The sequence below is a fragment of the Struthio camelus genome, chromosome 21 (genome assembly GCF_040807025.1).
Source record: "Struthio camelus isolate bStrCam1 chromosome 21, bStrCam1.hap1, whole genome shotgun sequence".
NCBI classification, from domain to species: Eukaryota; Metazoa; Chordata; class Aves; order Struthioniformes; family Struthionidae; genus Struthio; species Struthio camelus.
The window spans coordinates 13,060,552-13,078,687 of record NC_090962.1 but is presented as its reverse complement, the minus strand read 5'-3'; the positions used below and the strand labels follow the sequence as shown (position 1 = coordinate 13,078,687).

The window sequence follows — 18,136 nt, the reverse complement described above, 5'->3', positions numbered from 1 at the left end:
AGATGCGTTTCCAGCTGGAAATACTGACTGCATATCACTAAACTTTCCATTTTAATCCACAGGTCTAAAGAAAAAGCAGAAAAGAAAAATCCCAGATTTGGGAGCAGGAGACCTTGCGAGAGAAAACCTGTCAGAAAGCGCACTAAGCCTAATGTGGAATAAGCAGTGCTTAATGTCACAGCAAATACATAAGCGGAGGGAAAGCCCTGGGGGGAAGATCTGCTCAAAGGCCACGCTAGAGACCAGCAATTAACACCGCAGGGGCCCTGGTAAAATGGCAGATGAACAAAAAAAAGCCGGTGAGAGACAAGGGGAACAAAAAGGGGCCTGAGGTTAGCTTCTTGTGAGCCTGCCTATTTCCTAGGGAACGTGAGCCGGAGCTCCAGAAGTGCTTCGCAGAGGTGCACACAAAGGAAGACAGATGAAAGCTGTTCGGCGACAGTAACGCTGAGCAAACTCAGCCTTTCACGGCCGGCACGGCATCTTGAGAGAGGAGCGCATCGGCTATGGCGTCGCGTCTCACGGAAACGGCAGCTCCCCGCTCTGAGCGGGCACAGTGGCCGGAGCAGCACGTGCAAATGTCAGTAGTTATTCCCCTTGGTAACGCGATCAGATTTCCTCCTATAACGAACGCGTACAGCTTATTTTTAGCCAATGAAAACGACTGTGGTTTCAGTCTAAGGTGAGCATAAACCAAGAGTAAATGGGGAATGAATGAGACACGGTAGGCAAATCGGTCTTCTTTTATAATCTCCAGTGCTACTAGCAGTACCTCTAGAGAACACATTGGTAATAGGCACGATTTACTCTGATCGTCTCCTTTTCAGTGGGAGTTTTAGTGGCCACAACTAACACGAAGGGAACGGCCTGTTCTGGGCTCTGCGTCCCTCTCTGGAATGAGCTTGCTGCGACTCTGTCTGACTAGTCCCTTAAGACTGTGGTGTCCGTTTCTTCATCTAGAAGACAGCCAATACCCGCTACTAAGAGCAAATTGAGCAGATTAAATCTGTAAAGTTCTTGGAGTTCTAAATGAAAAACACAACAGCAGTAGGGCAAAGTGATGTGCAGAAATGTTGGATGCTCCGCATAAATAATTTGGGTTCATCTCTGAAATGCAGATTGATAAAGCAATCTGGTATCCCAGGCTGTACATTCACATTAAACTGCCACACGCAGATGGAGCGTGAAATGAGCTTTGAAAGGCAGCGAACGCAAAATTCAGCCGTTTCTCCAAAGGAAGGTAAGAAAGTTTGTCGCTCAAGATGACAGCTCAGAGAACTGGGTATGCTACACGGGTAAGTTCAATACCCTCACCTGGGTCAGTATTATGCCTCTTAAAATCATTTCTGTCGCAAAATTGAGCGGCGGTGTATCCAAATAGAGCACAAAAAGGTGCTGAGCAATTATAGCCAGGAAATTATATGTCAGGAAATAAATCCTGGCTCACGTGATTTTCTTTTAAAACATCAAGGACAAGTGCTACAGACACATACCTCGTTAGTAGGACACCACACCTTCTTGTAGACCTCGGCCACAGGCAAGTCCAAACTGATGATCTTATTGTTCACCAAGAGCTGAAAGGAAAAAAAGACGACGTCTAGAACAAGTTCACACCGCGTGGCTGGGTTCGCGATTATAAGCTACTTAGAAACGAGTCCCCATGCATCCGGGCAAGACATCCACACTTGGGCATTCTCACCTCCATTCCACTGTCATCCTCCAGCAGAGCTACCAGGTCACAGTCCTGACAGATCTTGTTCTTGATGTCCCTCATGAGCGGCCCAATGCCAGGCTCGTTACTACTGTAGGGATTGCCTGGCATTCTGCCCTGCAAGAAGTCTTCCTGCTGGGGATCTTTCTCCAGCGTTACAAAGAACTCAGTCACTTCATTCTCTTCCTAAAGAGCAACAGCAGAGGCAGAGTGAAAATTTTTTTCCCTAAACACGCTCCGTTTCCTGCATTCACATGTTAGCAATTTGCAAGATGTCCCTAAACCTTAAGTCCTTTCGTCACTGGTGCATCCTGCTCTACGTTGCCTCACACGAACTCTGGTAAGCAAATTCCATAGCACAAAGTGACAATACTACTGGTTCTCCTTCTTTGCGCAGAACATGCCACAGAAGGAATCTGAACATTAAAACCTCAAAATGGGACAGCATATTGCTACAGCTCTACATTGGCTAGTATTAAACCATTATTGTCTATGCTATTATTTTGTTTTGCTGAAATGCAAACAACTTTATTTAAGAAGTCTGATTTTATAAGTGATGCTACAGTCATCTGTATGCTTACAGGATAGATAATACTGCAAAGTCTCTCAAAGATGAACACAGGTGTCCTGTAGTCATCAAGGCTGTAACGTTTTGCAGTCTCTATACACACTGCCATAAACGCCTTTGTTTCAGATTCTGTGCCTGCCAAGAAAAGGAAGCATTAAAAGAGACACATAGGCCAGTTTTTAAGGGCTCCATTTTAACTCAACATACACAACCAATCTCCATGCAATAAGTCCCATACTTTGGGGCCCTCTTCTTCTGAGTTCCAGCTACCGAGCAAAGAAAAGGCTGTTCATTGCTATGGTTACTAGGAAACAACAGTCCTGCAAGAAGGAGGAGGTTTAAACTCCAGAAAAATAAGGGATGATTTCAGGAATGTCATTTACCTTTTCTGTGTCAAAAGGAAATATTAGAAGGTCCAAGCCATAAAAAAAGAAAAGAAAAGAAAAGAAAAGAAGCAAACAACAACAACAAACTCCCTATAGTAGTCTTTTAGAACTAAATCCTTTACGTAGCTGTACTACCTGCTTTTCCTTCCTGGTTGACCCAGAGTCTGGATTTCTGGAACCCAAGTGGTTTTTTACCTGTTGTCATATCTTCCAGCATCTCCAGTAGCATGTCCTGGGTTTCATCAATCAGCTTTGTTCGCTGCACCACTAACTTCCTCAAACACAGGTAACCATTCAGGACTGTACCCACCAGGCGGCTTTTGAAGTGTCGTTTGATGGACTCCACCTCCACGAAGGAAGAGAGAAGACCTACACAGAAATGAGATGTTGAAGAAACGGGAGAGCGTTTGATTTGTCAGCTGCAAGTTTCACGCGGCCATCAAATACGAAACCATAAAAGAGAATATGAAAAAGAGTGACCCAGCTGATACGATGTATTTCCGTTTTGAACAAGTTTTTGAAAAAAGCATACCACAGAAGGCAAAAAGAAAGGCTGCCACCATGGAATAAAAGGAAGAGTTGCTAAAAATATTAATAACTAGGGAACAACAGGTAGGAATAAATCAGTGTTTACATCAGTCCTGGGAATTATACTGATTAATAAAGGTAATCAAGACTTGGAGAAGACAGTGATATGACAAAGTCTGCTCATGACACAAAATTAGTTCAGGTAACTAAAAACTAGAACTGACCAGAAAAACCCATTGGAAAATCTATTTACTGACTGAAAGCTAAACCGATGGGTAAAAAAACAATGCTGATGATCACAAAACACTTGCACCACATCTGTTCAAAACTCTGCTACGTGCTGTTATAGAACAACAGTCACCCCGTCTCTAATCCTACTATATGACTTGTGTTGATGCCAGCAAATACCTGTGAGACTCTTCAAGGCATATCCCTGCTGCAAATCAGTGCTGAGCGTTGCTTCCTCCAAGGCAAGTAAACGAGCTATTTCCTGCAAATAATTAACATGCCCATTAGGATAAACTACAGTGCCAACAATGACTAGCTGGCCAGTGTCCAACACACTGAAAACTAACTGACCTGTGCGTGAACACAGGGTGCAAAGGAACAGAGCAAAGAAACGGAGCCAACCACGGAGAAATTAGAACAGCAGTGCTGAAGTGGGAGGGGAGAAAAACTGACCCAAATATTCTCCTGATCTTCTCCCTACACCTACCCCATGGTTATTACCACCAATTTGCTCGAGTGGCTCTCCAGGACGACTCCCAGTGCCAGACTGTGCTTCCTACGCTCTAGGTGTACTGGACTCAGGGTCACCATTAACATAGAGGGTGTTATCTGCCGTGGGACTGAGTTATGTCTCACTAGCAAACTGCTAAAACCTGACTATCTGAGGACTGCAACTTAAGCGCATTCCTTCTTCAACAGACTGTAATTCACACTGGAGGAATGGAAGCACACCTAATCCTCCCTTGTCATTAAGGGCTTTTGAAGTCCAGTCTGGCAGCTAAGACAGCCTCCAGTCCGGACCCGATGCCAAGTCAGTGCAGCAATATTTATACCCCTTAGCACAGCCGCCCAGAGAAAAGTTACCTAACATGAACTAGCCCAGTTGCACTGAGGCCTGATACAGCTGGAGTTATTTTGTGCTCACAGGTGACAGTGCAAAAGTACAAACTTCCTAAACCAGGCGTGGGCCAGCAACAGGGCACTGAACAGAGAGATGCAGATCTCAAAGCACAAAAGCCAAATGAGCTGACTGACAAGGCAGGGACTAGGTTCCCGCTGCTACACAGCTCTTCCAGAGAGGCCCGTACCTTCGTGATGAGGCTGCCAATATAGGGCAAAACCCCTCTGGCAGCCAGGTAGACCTTCCAGTGGGCAGGTTTGATGAGTTTCTGATACAGTGCCAGGTACTCAGCAGCACACTCGCCAGCAATGCTCAGCTCATCCAGGTAGCTAGTGAAGAGAAAATACCGGTTGGCAACTGCTTCGAAGCAACACGCAGCATTCACAAATTAAGAATAGCATGGAAAGAAAGTAATAACAAAAACAAACAAACAAAAAAACCCAACCCTCCAGAAACTTATCCAGAAATCTCCCTATTTTTAGGGAGAGAAATTCTCCTGGGAATCAGAGAAAAATCACTCTGGAGCTGCCAAGCATAGCATCCTAAGAAATACTACCTCGTAAGCAGATCGAGGACCTGCTGTTTACGGCTGGGGATAGTAGCCAGAGCTTCCACAATAGTGCACGCAGCCTGCCTTGCGGCTTGAGTGGCAGGAGTAAATAGCACCTACGATAAGAGCATTAAAATAAGGTATCATTTTATGTGCACCTATAAACTAACGATATTTTACTAAAACAGTAAAGCATACATTGGGACATTAGTGCTCTCGTTTCCCAAAGACACGATTCGATGAGGTGGTCTACTCTGTTCTCCATTAACATTTTTAAACAACGCACTGCCTAAGTAACACACTAATCCACATACACTGGAAGAAAAGCTTTTGCGCAAGACCTATGGAAACCCAGCAGTCCAAACGCAGCTATCAGACAGGTAGGAGCATCATGGCAATTTAAGACTCCAAGAGCAAGCAGAATACTGGATAAATGTTTTTAAACAGCATTTCTATGGAACAAGGCTGCAAATCTTACTTGGAATTAGATGTTACCATCTGGTCTAGTTACACTCTCTCCAAAAACCACTGCTCAAGTTGACTGCAAAGCACACAAAAGATGGTGAACCACCAATAATCTCTGATGGTTCTCTCTGTCCTACGCTGCTGACAGGCGGGTGCACCCCACTCGAGTTTTCACCAGCACTTACCTGTCGCAACCAATTGTTGTGTCCCAGCTTGAGATCCAGAGGGCAAGTTCTCTTCCCACGGCGACTCATGAACTGTTTCCATTTCCAGACGTACTTTTCTGACAAGTAGAGCTGGTGAAGCTCAGTCTTGCTGGGAGCTTTCCCATTGGCATCTATACCTGCAATATTGAACGCAGCTTAAGAGAAATGTCAGCAGCTAGTAATCGCTCACACCGTTGTATTTTATTTTGCATACTGGATGTAGGAATTCTGAGAAGCTTCTCATTTCTTTCTGCTGCCATTTTCACTTCTATTTGGGGCTACGTTCACCTTCAGTCCAGATACAAATCCCGTAGCCTCTCAGGGAATTCAATTCTATCTTTTACTTGGCTGCTTTCATTTAAAATAAACAATAAGTTTCATTTTCGCCATTCCCCTGATGTTCTTCAGGCCCAGTGCATTTTCTGCTCAGGGGCTGAGCCACACAGCCTAGACAGACCAGTGCTACAATCTCTACGGACTACAGTTAAGCGTGAAGATAGTATTTGATGTCACAGGACAGAAGCCGACACATCTACACAAGTACAATCCTTATTAAATTTGGAGGACATGCATCTTCTTTCACAAAGTGAGCTAAATTACACAAAGATGAAAGCACAAGACTACCTCTGGCAGGGAGGCACTTTTTCCAAGCTTCGTACGATGCTTTGGGGTCCCTCTTGAGCCACAGCTGAGCTTGTGCATGGATTTCATTGCTGTAAGGCTTCACAGTGGTGAGTGCATCCATAGGCACATCCTAACAAGCAAAAAGAGATTCATGGAAGTCACATTCAGCCCTCTTAACAGTTACTCCTGTAGGTATAATCACTAGCTGCGCCTGCTCAGTGAATAGGCAAATGGAGCTCTTGCATAATAGCAGGGTATACACATCTGTTACCCCTACAAAGCAGTTATTTCCAGTTTTGCTGTGAGTCAAGGGACGCTCCTCTCCTCACTTCCCACCACTGAGAACAACGAACTAAGAGACACATCTCAGGTTAAAACAGATACCGATACTACCAAAACATCAGCACACCCATCTTTGACATTGATCTGCGATTATCAGATAGCTAAACTAAAGGAGAAAGGTACCGTCTCCTTTGCAAATGTTATCCCAACTTCCAAGCAAGGAGCAGCCAATCAATATCATATTATCAGAACTGCAGCTCTGTACTTAAAAATCGGAATCAAAGGTACTTGATCCTGCAGAACTGGTGAACGCACCCAGAGCTTGCTTAAAATAACTAAGTTGCAGTTTTGAAGTACCTCTCCTCTTTTCCCATGCCACAGATCTGAAAGGGCAAAGCAGTCTTGAATAGCAGTGGTCAAAGCCACCAAAGAACAGCTGAAAATGGAAACTAATAATCTGTAATTCTCAGTCTGCAAGGCCAAGAGACACAGGACACAACCCACTGCACTTGTGCTTCCCCAGGAACCACAACCAGGAAAAGAAATCTCTGGTATCCTCACAAAGCTGTTCCTCTCCAAGACTGGCATGCCAGACTTTAATCAGCTCACTTTCAGATACTGCGCTCAGCCTCTGTGTAAGGCAATACCTTATTTTTCTTGCTGGTTGGAGCAGGTGGTTTGATCAGCTTTTGTAGAATGCGCAGGCACATGAGGGTGATGTTTTCCACAACCACTGGGGTCTTAATGTTCACCGCCATCAGAAAGAGGCTGAGAGCTAGAAGACAGACAGACATGTTCATACCACCATAGGATCTGCAGATGGGACACCTCTACAGCGCCGTACAGCACATCAGAAGTGCTGAGAATTAGGTAAGATGGATGAAAAACATCTTATGGATGAAAAACAATTATTCTCTATTACAGGAAAGAACCTTGCCATCCTTCCCTTCTAACTTCACTCCTCCACCTTTTTGCTTCTCAGCACTCCCATTTCAGAAAACGCGTTCTCCTGAGATGAAGCTATCTGGTGCTAACTCCACATTTAACCCAAAGTGATTACAAGCCACCTGAGCCAGGATCACTTCTCTTCCTTAAAAATCTTGCTGTTGAGCACGGACCTAGTTATAACGTTTTAAAATAAAGATTTCACATTAGTCATCTGAACTCACCACAACGTAGTCGGAGCTCCCAGCAGCTGTCTTCCCTCGAGATAGAGTCTGTTAGCAGCAACATTTCATATTGGAGGCTGCTAGCCTGTAATACAGACACATATTCACATCTTAGGAAGTCTTGGTGATGCAGCAGTCACTTCTGCCTTTTGATATGCACAAGCCCACGTTCAAAACACAGGCATCTCAGTAAACTTAATTCCATGCCTATCTGGGATGACTAGCAACCTGTTTGAGAAGGCTGCAAGGTAAGCGGCTACAACAGGCAGAACTGCCCGAGGAAGCTCGAGAGACAGCTACAACAGGCAGAACTGCCCGAGGAAGCTCGAGAGACAGCTACAACAGGCAGAACTGCCCGAGGAAGCTCGTGGTCTCCATCATCACATAACTTTGTGCTTTGCCCTGACGTATATCTTAATTCCCACCAAGACAGAAACGCCACCTGTATTACAAATAGATCACGACAATAGAGAAGACGTAACAATTAGAACACACCAGCAGGTCAGGAGGTCAGAAAAGAGAAATAGGAAAATACTACAGTTCCTCACCAAGTCTGGATTTGCCCAGTGTCCTTTCAGAGCTGCAGAAACCTTCCCAATGATTAAGTCATTCATTTGTTGTGTGGCCTCTGGATTGTCCCTAATTTCAGAAGCAAAGAGAACACTATTATGCTCTGTATTTAGTATTATGCACACTAAATACCCAAAGCTCCTGTGGTTTCAGCTTAACTGATGAGAAATGTACAAGCACATACAGCGCATGTAAGACATCTCCACCATAACTCCTCTCCAGTAGGGCTTTTATAAGCACGTGACTTTCCAGAATTCACTGGACACAAACACTGAATCAGACCTAACCTGGTCAGAAGGCACATGAGCTGACGGACCTCCTCCCGCATGGTGGCTGCACCACGGCGCAAGTTGTAGTCAAACAGTTCTCGGATAAGGCCCTGGGACACAAGGATATGCCTGATGGCAGAGTTGGTCGCCAAGGCCCGAAGTAACGTTATGCAGTGTTCAGTGACGGCTGAGGCACAGCCATAGCATTTAGTTGAAGATGTGTGGCCACAGCCTAAAACAGACAAGGCACGATACTGGCTGGCAGTAAACGTGGGTTGGACAGCGGTTCGTGAGGACTTAGTTGCTGCCTCTCTCTGTTGCAGATCATATTCCAGAAGCTCCTTTCGAGAGGCAAACACTTTCTGCAAACACAGAGAAGGAGAAATGAAAATTACGGAATTATGAAAGAGCACACAATTGCTAATCCTATTCACCGGCTATGCTGTTTTCATTTTCACTGGGTGTTTTATGGAGGAACCTTTCTAACCAAGTATCTCAGAACTTGAAATCCCTCAAGTCAATGGCACACTTGAGAAATCCATTAGAAATCCCAGCCTAACTCCCAGTTATCTGCTCTATGTAAAGACAGGTTTTCTGCATTACATGCAATACAATATTGGAAAGGCGACAAATCAATAGTATTCACAGTAAATGCAGCTTTTAGAAACAATCTTTTTGTTTTTTTCCCTGAAAATATGCAACTGAGTACCTACTGTTAGCTATATCATTGGACATGGAATGGCAGCATCTTACTTCCTACTTCTGATGTGCGCCGTATCTAGTGACACAGGGTAACAAACGGCCTAAATTCAAATCAAAGAGCATCATACCTGGATGATTTTGGAAAGTTCATCGAAAGAGTTCTTGCAGTCACCACAGTACTCCTGGGCTAACTGGAGTATGTATCTATTCACACTAGCTGAGGTAGAGCTGATCCCTCCACTACCACCAGATTCATCCTGGAAAAGAAGGGAAATCAGACCACGTGTGGAGACTACACATACAAGTAACAGCTGCAGAACAGCACCCGAGACAAGGATCTTTAGCTTTTCCGGGCAGTATAAAAGGTCAGTGTCTCACAAGCATGTCTCCTGCAAGGGTTCTGTGCAAGATGCACCTATCTCCTGTTACCTGTGGCTTTTCAGGAGCTGCCTCGTTCACTTTACACAGCAGGTTTTCCAGCTGTGGTCGGTGTCCCATTAGCTGGTGGTACACTCTGTCAGCCTTGTCCAGGAGAGTGTTGATATTTGTCACTGCCTAAAAACAAAAAGAAAAAGGAACTCTTATTTTACATTGACAAGGTTTTTGATTCCACTTCCTCAAAACTATACCCAACAGCCTCTAAGTCTGTCCTCTCTTCCACCGATGTCTGTCTCTGACTGAGAAGCAGTGCTAACTGCAAGGCTTTAGGTACGTGGGCTCCTGGAAGTCATGGTGGCCACACATCAGAGCCCAGGCACAGAAAGCCTAGCTAGATTCCTCTGACAGAAAGCGCAACAAGGAAGCCAGAATCTTTGATACTTAACTTCCACATGCCAGAGAAACTCCTATAGATATTTGCAAAGCAAACCCACCATGAAGCTTCCTCCAAATTTGCCCTCTTGTACAGCAAGACAGAGAGATGCAGTGCTAGATAGCTAGTTCAGGAGAAGTAAAGCACTGAATAATGTCATCTGAAGATTATCTATTTGGTGGAGCAAGCTAGTAGATAAGAGATTGTACTCCATGTCTCAAAAAAAAAAAAAAAACCCACAAAAACACAGAGACAGGATTGAGACTTTGTGGGATCATCAGCATCAAAGCAAATGAATCTGCTATTAGTCTCACCTTCTTTCGATCCTCTTCATTCTCTATAGGATCCACTGCACAGCAAGGCTTAGCATACAACATGAAGTCAAAGCGAGCGTATTTACAGAACCCACAGGCATTGCAAAGGAAGGGATCCTTCTCATCATAATTAATGGATCTGAAAGGCAACCCCCAAACAGTCAAAGAACGCTGTTAAGCTTATAAAGATAACCGAGGGAATGATGTAAGCAAGCTGTGAACGTACTCAGCAAGTAAAAGAAAAGGATGGCCCTTAAAACGGCTCATCTACCAAATCGCCCTGGGGAAGCATCACGAGTGAAACACCTAAGGTGCACGTAATCACAACCTACAAATCAGGCACCAAAAATCCTTACAGAAGAGGTACCATACTCTGGCCAGTAAGCAGCAACAGATGTGAACTTGTTCCTAACAACGCTACTTTAACTACACTAATTCCCAGCAGAACGTCAGACTAGGGCACTGTGCCCTTTACAAGAATACAGATAAAAAGAATCCACTTCGTTTTGTAAGTGGTAGACTTTGAATAGCTTGCACTCTGTTCACTGTTACAGTACGACTAGCACAGCATACTTATTATCTCCTGTTGCGGACCAGAGTAGCATGACGTGAACTGATTTATAGCTCCCATAACTCTATAGGGGACATGAAAACCTTTCAATACACCAATAATCAATTCATCCCTGCGAAGAATCTGCTAAGCACCTCAAATCCCTTCAGGATTAGAGGGGAGTACGGGACAACAACAAGGGGAGGAGAAATATCAGACGAGGAGACAGATCTCAAGAAAGAGAAGAGAGAAGGATTTGTAACCCTGTGGTTAAGCCTGAATAGCGCACAGTAAATTAGGCCCCGAGCCTTACTCTAAATGAGGAGAGCACAACAAAGGCACTGAATAGACAAGCGAGCACTGTCCATCCTGCACACTGAGTCTGGGATCCTGCGGGGAAACCCCCCCCCCCCCCGGCATTCATGCGACTGAACCTCACGCCCTTGAACAGGCTGGCCAAAAATAACCTTATGCTGGGAATCTTCTTAAACTTCTGAGGGCTTGATTTGAAACTTCTTCTGTGTTCTTTCAACATTGTCATATCGGGTTTCCTTTGTTCGCCTGCATTAACATTAAATCCCTGTAAGCCTGTTTTATACTTCTAGACTAATTTCATTGTGCGGTTGCATTAACCAGAATCATGTATTTAAATAGCAGGGCATTTTGCTGAACATCCCACATGGGCAACAGCACAAGGGCTGCAGAAACCTCTGGCGCTGACACCGGGGGGAGGCAGGCGGGTGACATACCTGCACTTGTGACACTGGTACACGTTCTCGCCGCAGTTGCCACACACTCCTGGGTTGGCCGGGACAGATGCACTACACCGAGGGCACTGCAGGGTCTCCGTGGAAGCCTGGTAATTCTCATAGAAATCTGCAAATTCGATCATCAGGTTGGAAGCCACAATGGGCAGCGGCAAGTCAATCTTCACCTCCGTCTGGCCCGGGGTCAGCTGGACTTTTTTGGCTTTGTGCCAACGAGCCGGCCTGGGAAAGGAAGACAGACATATTGCTTTTCGACTGGAAAGCACCCTCCTGCCCACAGACGAAGGGAAGCCAAACACAACCGTCTCTGCTCAAAATCTACTTTAAAGGGGATGAATGGAGAGCAGTTCTGGGATTCTTCTCCTTAGCTTCTGTATTGACATGATATGTCGCCAGGAATACATTTTAAGCCTTTATCCTCTTCACAGAGAGAGACTGTTTAGGATTAAAGAGCTGTAGATGCCTCATGGAAAAACTTTAATGCTACAGACCTAAGGGTTTTCACCTCTTTTTTTTTTTTTTTTTTAATTAGAAAAGACATTTGCATGAAAACAGACTCTTTATTTCGGAAGACCTCCTCTGCTCCCCCAGCTGACGCCCAACCTGAAGTCAGACTCCTTGCTTTCTGACATCAAAATCCTCTCCGCGGTGGCCTCTCGTGACGTCACAGAGGATTTAAGACTTCAAATAAGCAATAAGCGGCGGGCACAGATTAATTCCCTAAGCCAGAGAGATCTGATTCTGGTGAGAACGTCTCCAGAAGGAAGAAGGGAAAGCATTTAAGCAGAACCAGCTCCAGATGGAGCAACGTACTGAAAAGCAGCATTTTTGGTGGTTAAAGCAGCAGTCAAGTGTTAGGCCATTCGACTTCTAATTTTAGTTCTACTACTGACTCGCCATATAGCTGCAAACAAGTAATTTAATTTCTGCATTTCTGGACACGCTACAAAATAAGTTTCAAGAATCAAATTCCCCGGGCTGCAGTTCTGGTATTGATATCGGTCTCCAAACAACTAAGTTAGGGGCTTAAAATTGAGCCTGTACAAAAGTTTTGCACACAAGTTTTATAGGCACGTTTCAGGCTCTAGGAGAAATTTGGATCTTTTCTTCAACATCTTCTTATAGGAGATTCAGAACAATCCCACCCAGTGTGCACTGACAGTGACGGGTAATAGCTCAAGAAGGAACGTGAGCTAGAAGAAGCCGCCAGATAGAGGAAGCCAATTGAGTGCAGAATGGCCAATACACGTTCCACCTATTCACCTCACTAAAAACAGTAACATTAAATTCAGAGACTGACATGCTTCCTACCTACAGGAGAAAAAATGATTAGAGAGTTTGCAGATTAGCAATATAAGCAAAACCCAGGACAAAACAGCATAACTTATAATACAGTAAACTGCTTTGAACTGTCTGGGAGCACTCAGAGGGGACAAGGCCAGACTAGAGGCCCTTGAGCATTTTGACTCCCAACTAAATCAGGAAATAGTCGCTTTCAACAGGAAGGCACTACGAGATGTGGATCACCTCAAGGACGTATTCTTGCCAGCGTCTCGATTTGTAAAACGCACGTGGCATAATGACACGATGGTAAGGAAGTCTCACAAGCCAAATCAATACCAGGAATCTATCAGCATCATATTAAATTTGTGTCCTTCCCTCCCCCAAATTCTCCTACCCTACATCAAAAACGGAGATGAACATACTTGTTTTTCAGCTCCACTATGGCTTGCACTGTCCTATTGTTGTAATAGAGGTTGATGGTTCGGACCATTTTGGTGCGTTTCAGGTCTCCTATCTTCACTGTCACTTTGCTGATGGTGTGGCTGCCAATGAGCTTCACCACTTGCTGGGTGGTGGTATACCGCGTGTCCACTTTAATAGAGGAAAGCTTTATGTACTGGGAAGACAAAAACCAAGGACACGGTGCCAATACGATCACATCCCCAAAGAAGCAGCAGCACTGCAAATCACGCTGCCGTAAAAGGCTGGGATCCTTACGGATCCCTACAGACGAGGTTGGAGAACACCAGTTACTTACACAGAAGGGCACCTCTGGATTGTTGCAGACAAGGCAAGGGTCACTCTCCAGGTAATAGCCATCAAATTCCACCAGCCCAGACAGAGTGCTGGAGTGAGGGAAGAAAATATATGTAATTTGGCATTCACTGTGTTGTGATCCTAAGGCATTAAGGCAATCAGAATAGTTTCAGTTTAGCTGTAGTCCCATCCTGTCCCTCATCCCAGTCCCAACTTTCATAACAAAGTGTTACATTGTTACTTGAAGAAATAAATTTCCATTTATCTTTGCTATATAGAAAAGTGCTAGGCAGCATTTCAGTACTATCTCTCTCTCTCTCTCTCTAGAGATATATAGGTATATATATCTCTATATAGAGATATATAGATAAATTTATTTATTTATTTATTCCCTTAACTTGGTAGACAGGAGTCGGCCACTCTCTAAAGGCCAGCTGCAACAAGCATGTAATCTCAGTAGGGGGCCTTCCACCACTATGACTTTATTAGAAGAAACATCCAGATCGCCCTTCTGGATCACAGCTCGTCTGCTGAAAAGCTCCTTTAAGAAAACGGATCAAAGTCAGAAGTGACTCACTTGTAAATGTTGGAGTTGGGGTGATTGGTAAGAATGTGGTTTTGAGTCCGGAGAATCTCCACAGCCTTTTGGGAATATTCCTTCAACTGAAAAACAATTAGGAAAATGTCTTCTCTACATATTTTTTTAATTGCCAAAAAAAAAAAAAAAAAAAAAAGATGTCGCCTCTTCTGGCATTTCATGTCTCCTAAAAGATGCATACGCTATACCCACAGGAATTTTGTGTGGTTAAATCATTACCTAGAACTGTTAATTGATCCTAAAATTAGACCTTTACCACAATAACGACTCTTTGTCAGCCACTGACCACAAATTCCTGCCAAGCTTTTGCAGGGCTTTCCCAATTCTTCGCACATATAGGTGCAAGTATCAATGCGTCTAAATTACTTGTTCTCAGTCCACTGGTCCCTTGAGAAATCCTACCACTTCCTTTGTTCAAAACTAATGGTTATAAAGGATTTCTAGGAATTGAAATATCAAAAATCTATATATTAGATCTACAAGAGAAATACATTTTCCCACAAAGTCTTCCTGTGGGAATGGGAATTTAAAAAAAAAAAAAAACCACACAACAAAAACAGTAACAACAAAACAACCCCCAAACACACACTCCCAAGCTGCTAAACGTTAACAATTTAATTCAAAGAAGAATTTTTTTAAGGAGTCCGCATGTTTTAACATTCAAATTTTGGGAATGAAAAAAGTAGTTTTGACAAAAAAAACTGTACCAGCTCTATCCTAAACAAACATTAACCTAATTCAGAAGCAGCAGCAGCACCTGGGCTGCTGCTCCTCCTTTTCAAAAGGCGACTATACCTTTTTCTCAGTCTGCTGGGTTTTCAGAGAGAAGTATCCCAAGAGGTCTACAAACTGGGCAGCCTTTCTTCCATAGGCTGGAAGTTCCGGCCAGATCGACCACATGAGATCCAACAGTAACTCTTGCTGGGACTTGTTAGAGTTCCTGTTGGACAGATTACATAGCAATTTAGCTTGTGGAAATAGCTATATAGACTGCTTGGTGCACAGTCTTATTTCAAAAGGAAAACACGTGCTACAGTTAACCACAGCTTCTACAAGCATGTAACTATTATCTTTCTATACGTCCAAATTCACATAGTTAAATCTCCTCTCTTCTTGCCACTGGCAGCATTCCAGTACTTTCTGAAATGAAGGTAGCTATCCTGCAACAACTGAACAGAGTCCTGAAGGAGCTCAGCACCTGGAACGCTGCCATCCCCTACATAATCCACGTTCCCACCTTTTAAACTGTGGCAGATGCATCTGCCTCAAAGAAATTCGCTCTCCCCCAAAATACCTACTCCTGTAGATGTCATGAGGCAGAGTGTGCAAGCAGAAATAAAATGCTTCTTGTAGATGATCACTGAAGTTGATCAGTAATGAATAAGCCAGCCCTTCCCCAGCCCTGACAACTGCAAAAGAGCATGAGCAACTCAGGGGGATACCACCCATCTGTAAGCCTCAGCACCCATTAGGACAGAGGCTCAAGCACTAACTCTTCAGGACAGAGCTTCTTTCGAGCTGAGATGGGCTGGTCAAGGCTTTGCAGAGACATCTGACAGAGAGCCACAGTTATCAGGTGCGTACACCTTCACCCACGGTAGCGCTTCATCAAAGAGCCAGCTCAGAGAGGCCTCCTCCAAGCTCACCTGTAGATGTGGAGAGCGAGGCAGTGGGCCTGCCATCTCACGGAGGACGAGTTGGACTCCAGCAAGAAGCAGCGCAGGAACTGAATGAGGGTTTCCTTATCAGCAAACTTGTTCAGCTGGTTCACCAGGGCTGTACACAGCTGATCTTCCTGACTGCCTGAACTCTCACCTAGGGGACACCGGGTGGCGCACACAAAAGAAAGGCTTAAGAAAGATGGAGGAACAGAGTACCTCACAGGCAGGCCAGTTTTCTGTTTTGTAGAACATTCAGCAAGAATAACGTGGATAAAAGACTGTGGTTTAGTTTGCATACTGTAAATGTTCACAGGCAACAAACAAGTTTAATGTTCCTCTCTTTCCCCCAAAACATAACCTAGTACTCTTGACTAGTATAGAGGAAAACTGCTGAAATACTTGCCAGTAAACTTGTGGGAAGTGTGCTACATATCCTGCTAAAAAAATTAAAATAAAATAAGATCCACCATGGGGCAATCTCTAGAGCTTAGAAAGCATCACAGAGAATCATCTGACAGAGAAAACCAGACCGGTTCCTTGAAGAAAAGCCAAGAGAGTATTCATGCCCAAGATTTTTATAGGAAAGTTTAATTACTTTCCCAAGAGTTTGGGCAAATATTAAGCAGCAGCTCTGGCTCCAACACAGCTTATAAATTGGGCAGAGGAAACAAGTCTGAACACACTCATTGAAAAGAAGAGTTAACTAGCTGTGCATCTCCAGTATTTGTTCTAATTCCCATGAGCCTTTCAACCTCCTACCACCTGGGCCAGACAGCTTACATGGAAAATACTTTGTCACTAGCATAGGCAATTTTCATTGCACAACTTTAAGCCCAGTCAAATTAACAGATACTCACAGTGGGCTTGGGATATACCCTGCACCTAATCCGAGCCCCAACTTTAAGGGCATGCTGCTTCCTAACCTTTACCTACAGTAAAACTGCTCTTCTGTCCTAACTGATGCTAAATTCTGCAAGTGCTCTTGCCAAGATCCATGCCCCTTTCACAGCAGTAGTATTTATCACAACAAGAAGCAGAGCAACTCCCCTCTACATAGGGATAAGAAAAACTGAGAGGAACAAGCTTTAACCCTAAAAGCACCACACAACAGTGCACAGCTGCAGCTCACCCTCTCTCTCCTTCTCCTTTTCTTCTTTCTTGCTCTTTTTAGTGGAGGATTTGCTCTGTGTTGCCGGCTGCCCAGAGCCTGATGCTGCAGGAGCAGAGGCGGAAGAGGTGCTTGATGATCCAGAAGATGAAGCCACAGACAGCACTTTACTGCCACACAGAGCACAAGACAGCAGCTGCAGGAGAACTGGGGACACTCCTTCATCTACCAGGAAGCTGACTTGAAGGAGGAAATAAAGAACCGCTGCAAGGGAAAGAAGAAAGTCTCTGAAACCCGATCAAGAAAGCTCAGAACACGACAAGGACTGTTCCCCAAACTAGCAGAACCTGCCACCCCTACATTAGGAAAGCACAAAGTTTGGGTACACCAAGGTAAGGTATTTCACCCCAAATTGCATGCTGGAACAACAGCAGCGCGAGCAACAGAATGCAGATCTCTTACTCCTGTTCCTGTAAGTTAGCCATGACACCATATTGCCCTACTGCATCCTGTGTGTTCTTTAGCTAAAGAACAGATGCAGTTAGAGCTCTGTGATAATTAGTGCTGGAAACAATTCAGTCCTACTCAAAACTCTTCTCTTCTGCTGAGCTTCCCCATCTGAAGAGCCACGATTCAAACCGAGACATAAAATACATGCCCTCTGCTCTCTGAAAAACTCTCAGAGAATCAACTCACAGTCATCTTTAATGCAGAATTTTTGCCAGTTTACTGTTCGCTGTGTGGCGATCTCTGCGCAAGCCTTTAAATGTTCCATCTGAAAAGCAAGATAGGACTGGATTAAACATCATGTCAGTACTTCTATTACTGACACCTTACATGAGTGCAACATACACTTTTTCTTCTAGTAGGGTCGCATAGCTTTCCTTACCAGGCTGATCAACGTATCATACTGCAAGGCAGAGCCTGAACTTGCTGTGACTACACTGGCACGAAGGAAGATGCCTTGCTCTTCTAGGAGTTTTTTGATTCCACGAACATGAGAGTCCAAAGTGTGAAGGTCTCGGAGCTGGCGGTATTTCTCCTTTGATCCACAGATAAAGAGCAAAAGCTTGCGGACTTGGCGGCGCACAAATGGAGTCTGCTGGATCATCAGGTACTAGATAAAGA

At 44.3% G+C, this 18,136-nt stretch overlaps 1 protein-coding gene across 10 annotated transcripts in view; it reads right to left on the bottom strand.

Moving 5' to 3' along the window:
- UBR4 (ubiquitin protein ligase E3 component n-recognin 4) overlaps positions 1-18,136 on the bottom strand; it is an 81,901-nt gene that overhangs the window by 16,256 nt on the left and 47,509 nt on the right. For all 10 annotated transcript variants that reach the window (XR_011135693.1, XM_068915596.1, XM_068915599.1 and 7 more), the window contains 25 exons: positions 17,898-18,125; positions 17,705-17,783; positions 17,030-17,272; positions 15,886-16,054; positions 15,035-15,179; positions 14,219-14,304; positions 13,643-13,730; positions 13,308-13,501; positions 11,584-11,823; positions 10,285-10,423; positions 9,589-9,714; positions 9,288-9,416; positions 8,476-8,819; positions 8,167-8,257; positions 7,619-7,703; positions 7,097-7,224; positions 6,168-6,297; positions 5,523-5,680; positions 4,879-4,988; positions 4,510-4,651; positions 3,602-3,683; positions 2,861-3,034; positions 2,293-2,414; positions 1,700-1,897; positions 1,494-1,574 (listed from right to left, as the gene is read on the bottom strand). Coding sequence is in view for 9 of the 10 variants with exons in the window: in XM_068915596.1 (XP_068771697.1) it covers positions 1,494-1,574; positions 1,700-1,897; positions 2,293-2,414; positions 2,861-3,034; positions 3,602-3,683; positions 4,510-4,651; positions 4,879-4,988; positions 5,523-5,680; positions 6,168-6,297; positions 7,097-7,224; positions 7,619-7,703; positions 8,167-8,257; positions 8,476-8,819; positions 9,288-9,416; positions 9,589-9,714; positions 10,285-10,423; positions 11,584-11,823; positions 13,308-13,501; positions 13,643-13,730; positions 14,219-14,304; positions 15,035-15,179; positions 15,886-16,054; positions 17,030-17,272; positions 17,705-17,783; positions 17,898-18,125 (3,711 nt within the window). In the remaining variant the exon portion in view is untranslated. The remainder of the gene's footprint in view (positions 1-1,493; positions 1,575-1,699; positions 1,898-2,292; positions 2,415-2,860; positions 3,035-3,601; positions 3,684-4,509; positions 4,652-4,878; positions 4,989-5,522; positions 5,681-6,167; positions 6,298-7,096; positions 7,225-7,618; positions 7,704-8,166; positions 8,258-8,475; positions 8,820-9,287; positions 9,417-9,588; positions 9,715-10,284; positions 10,424-11,583; positions 11,824-13,307; positions 13,502-13,642; positions 13,731-14,218; positions 14,305-15,034; positions 15,180-15,885; positions 16,055-17,029; positions 17,273-17,704; positions 17,784-17,897; positions 18,126-18,136) is intronic.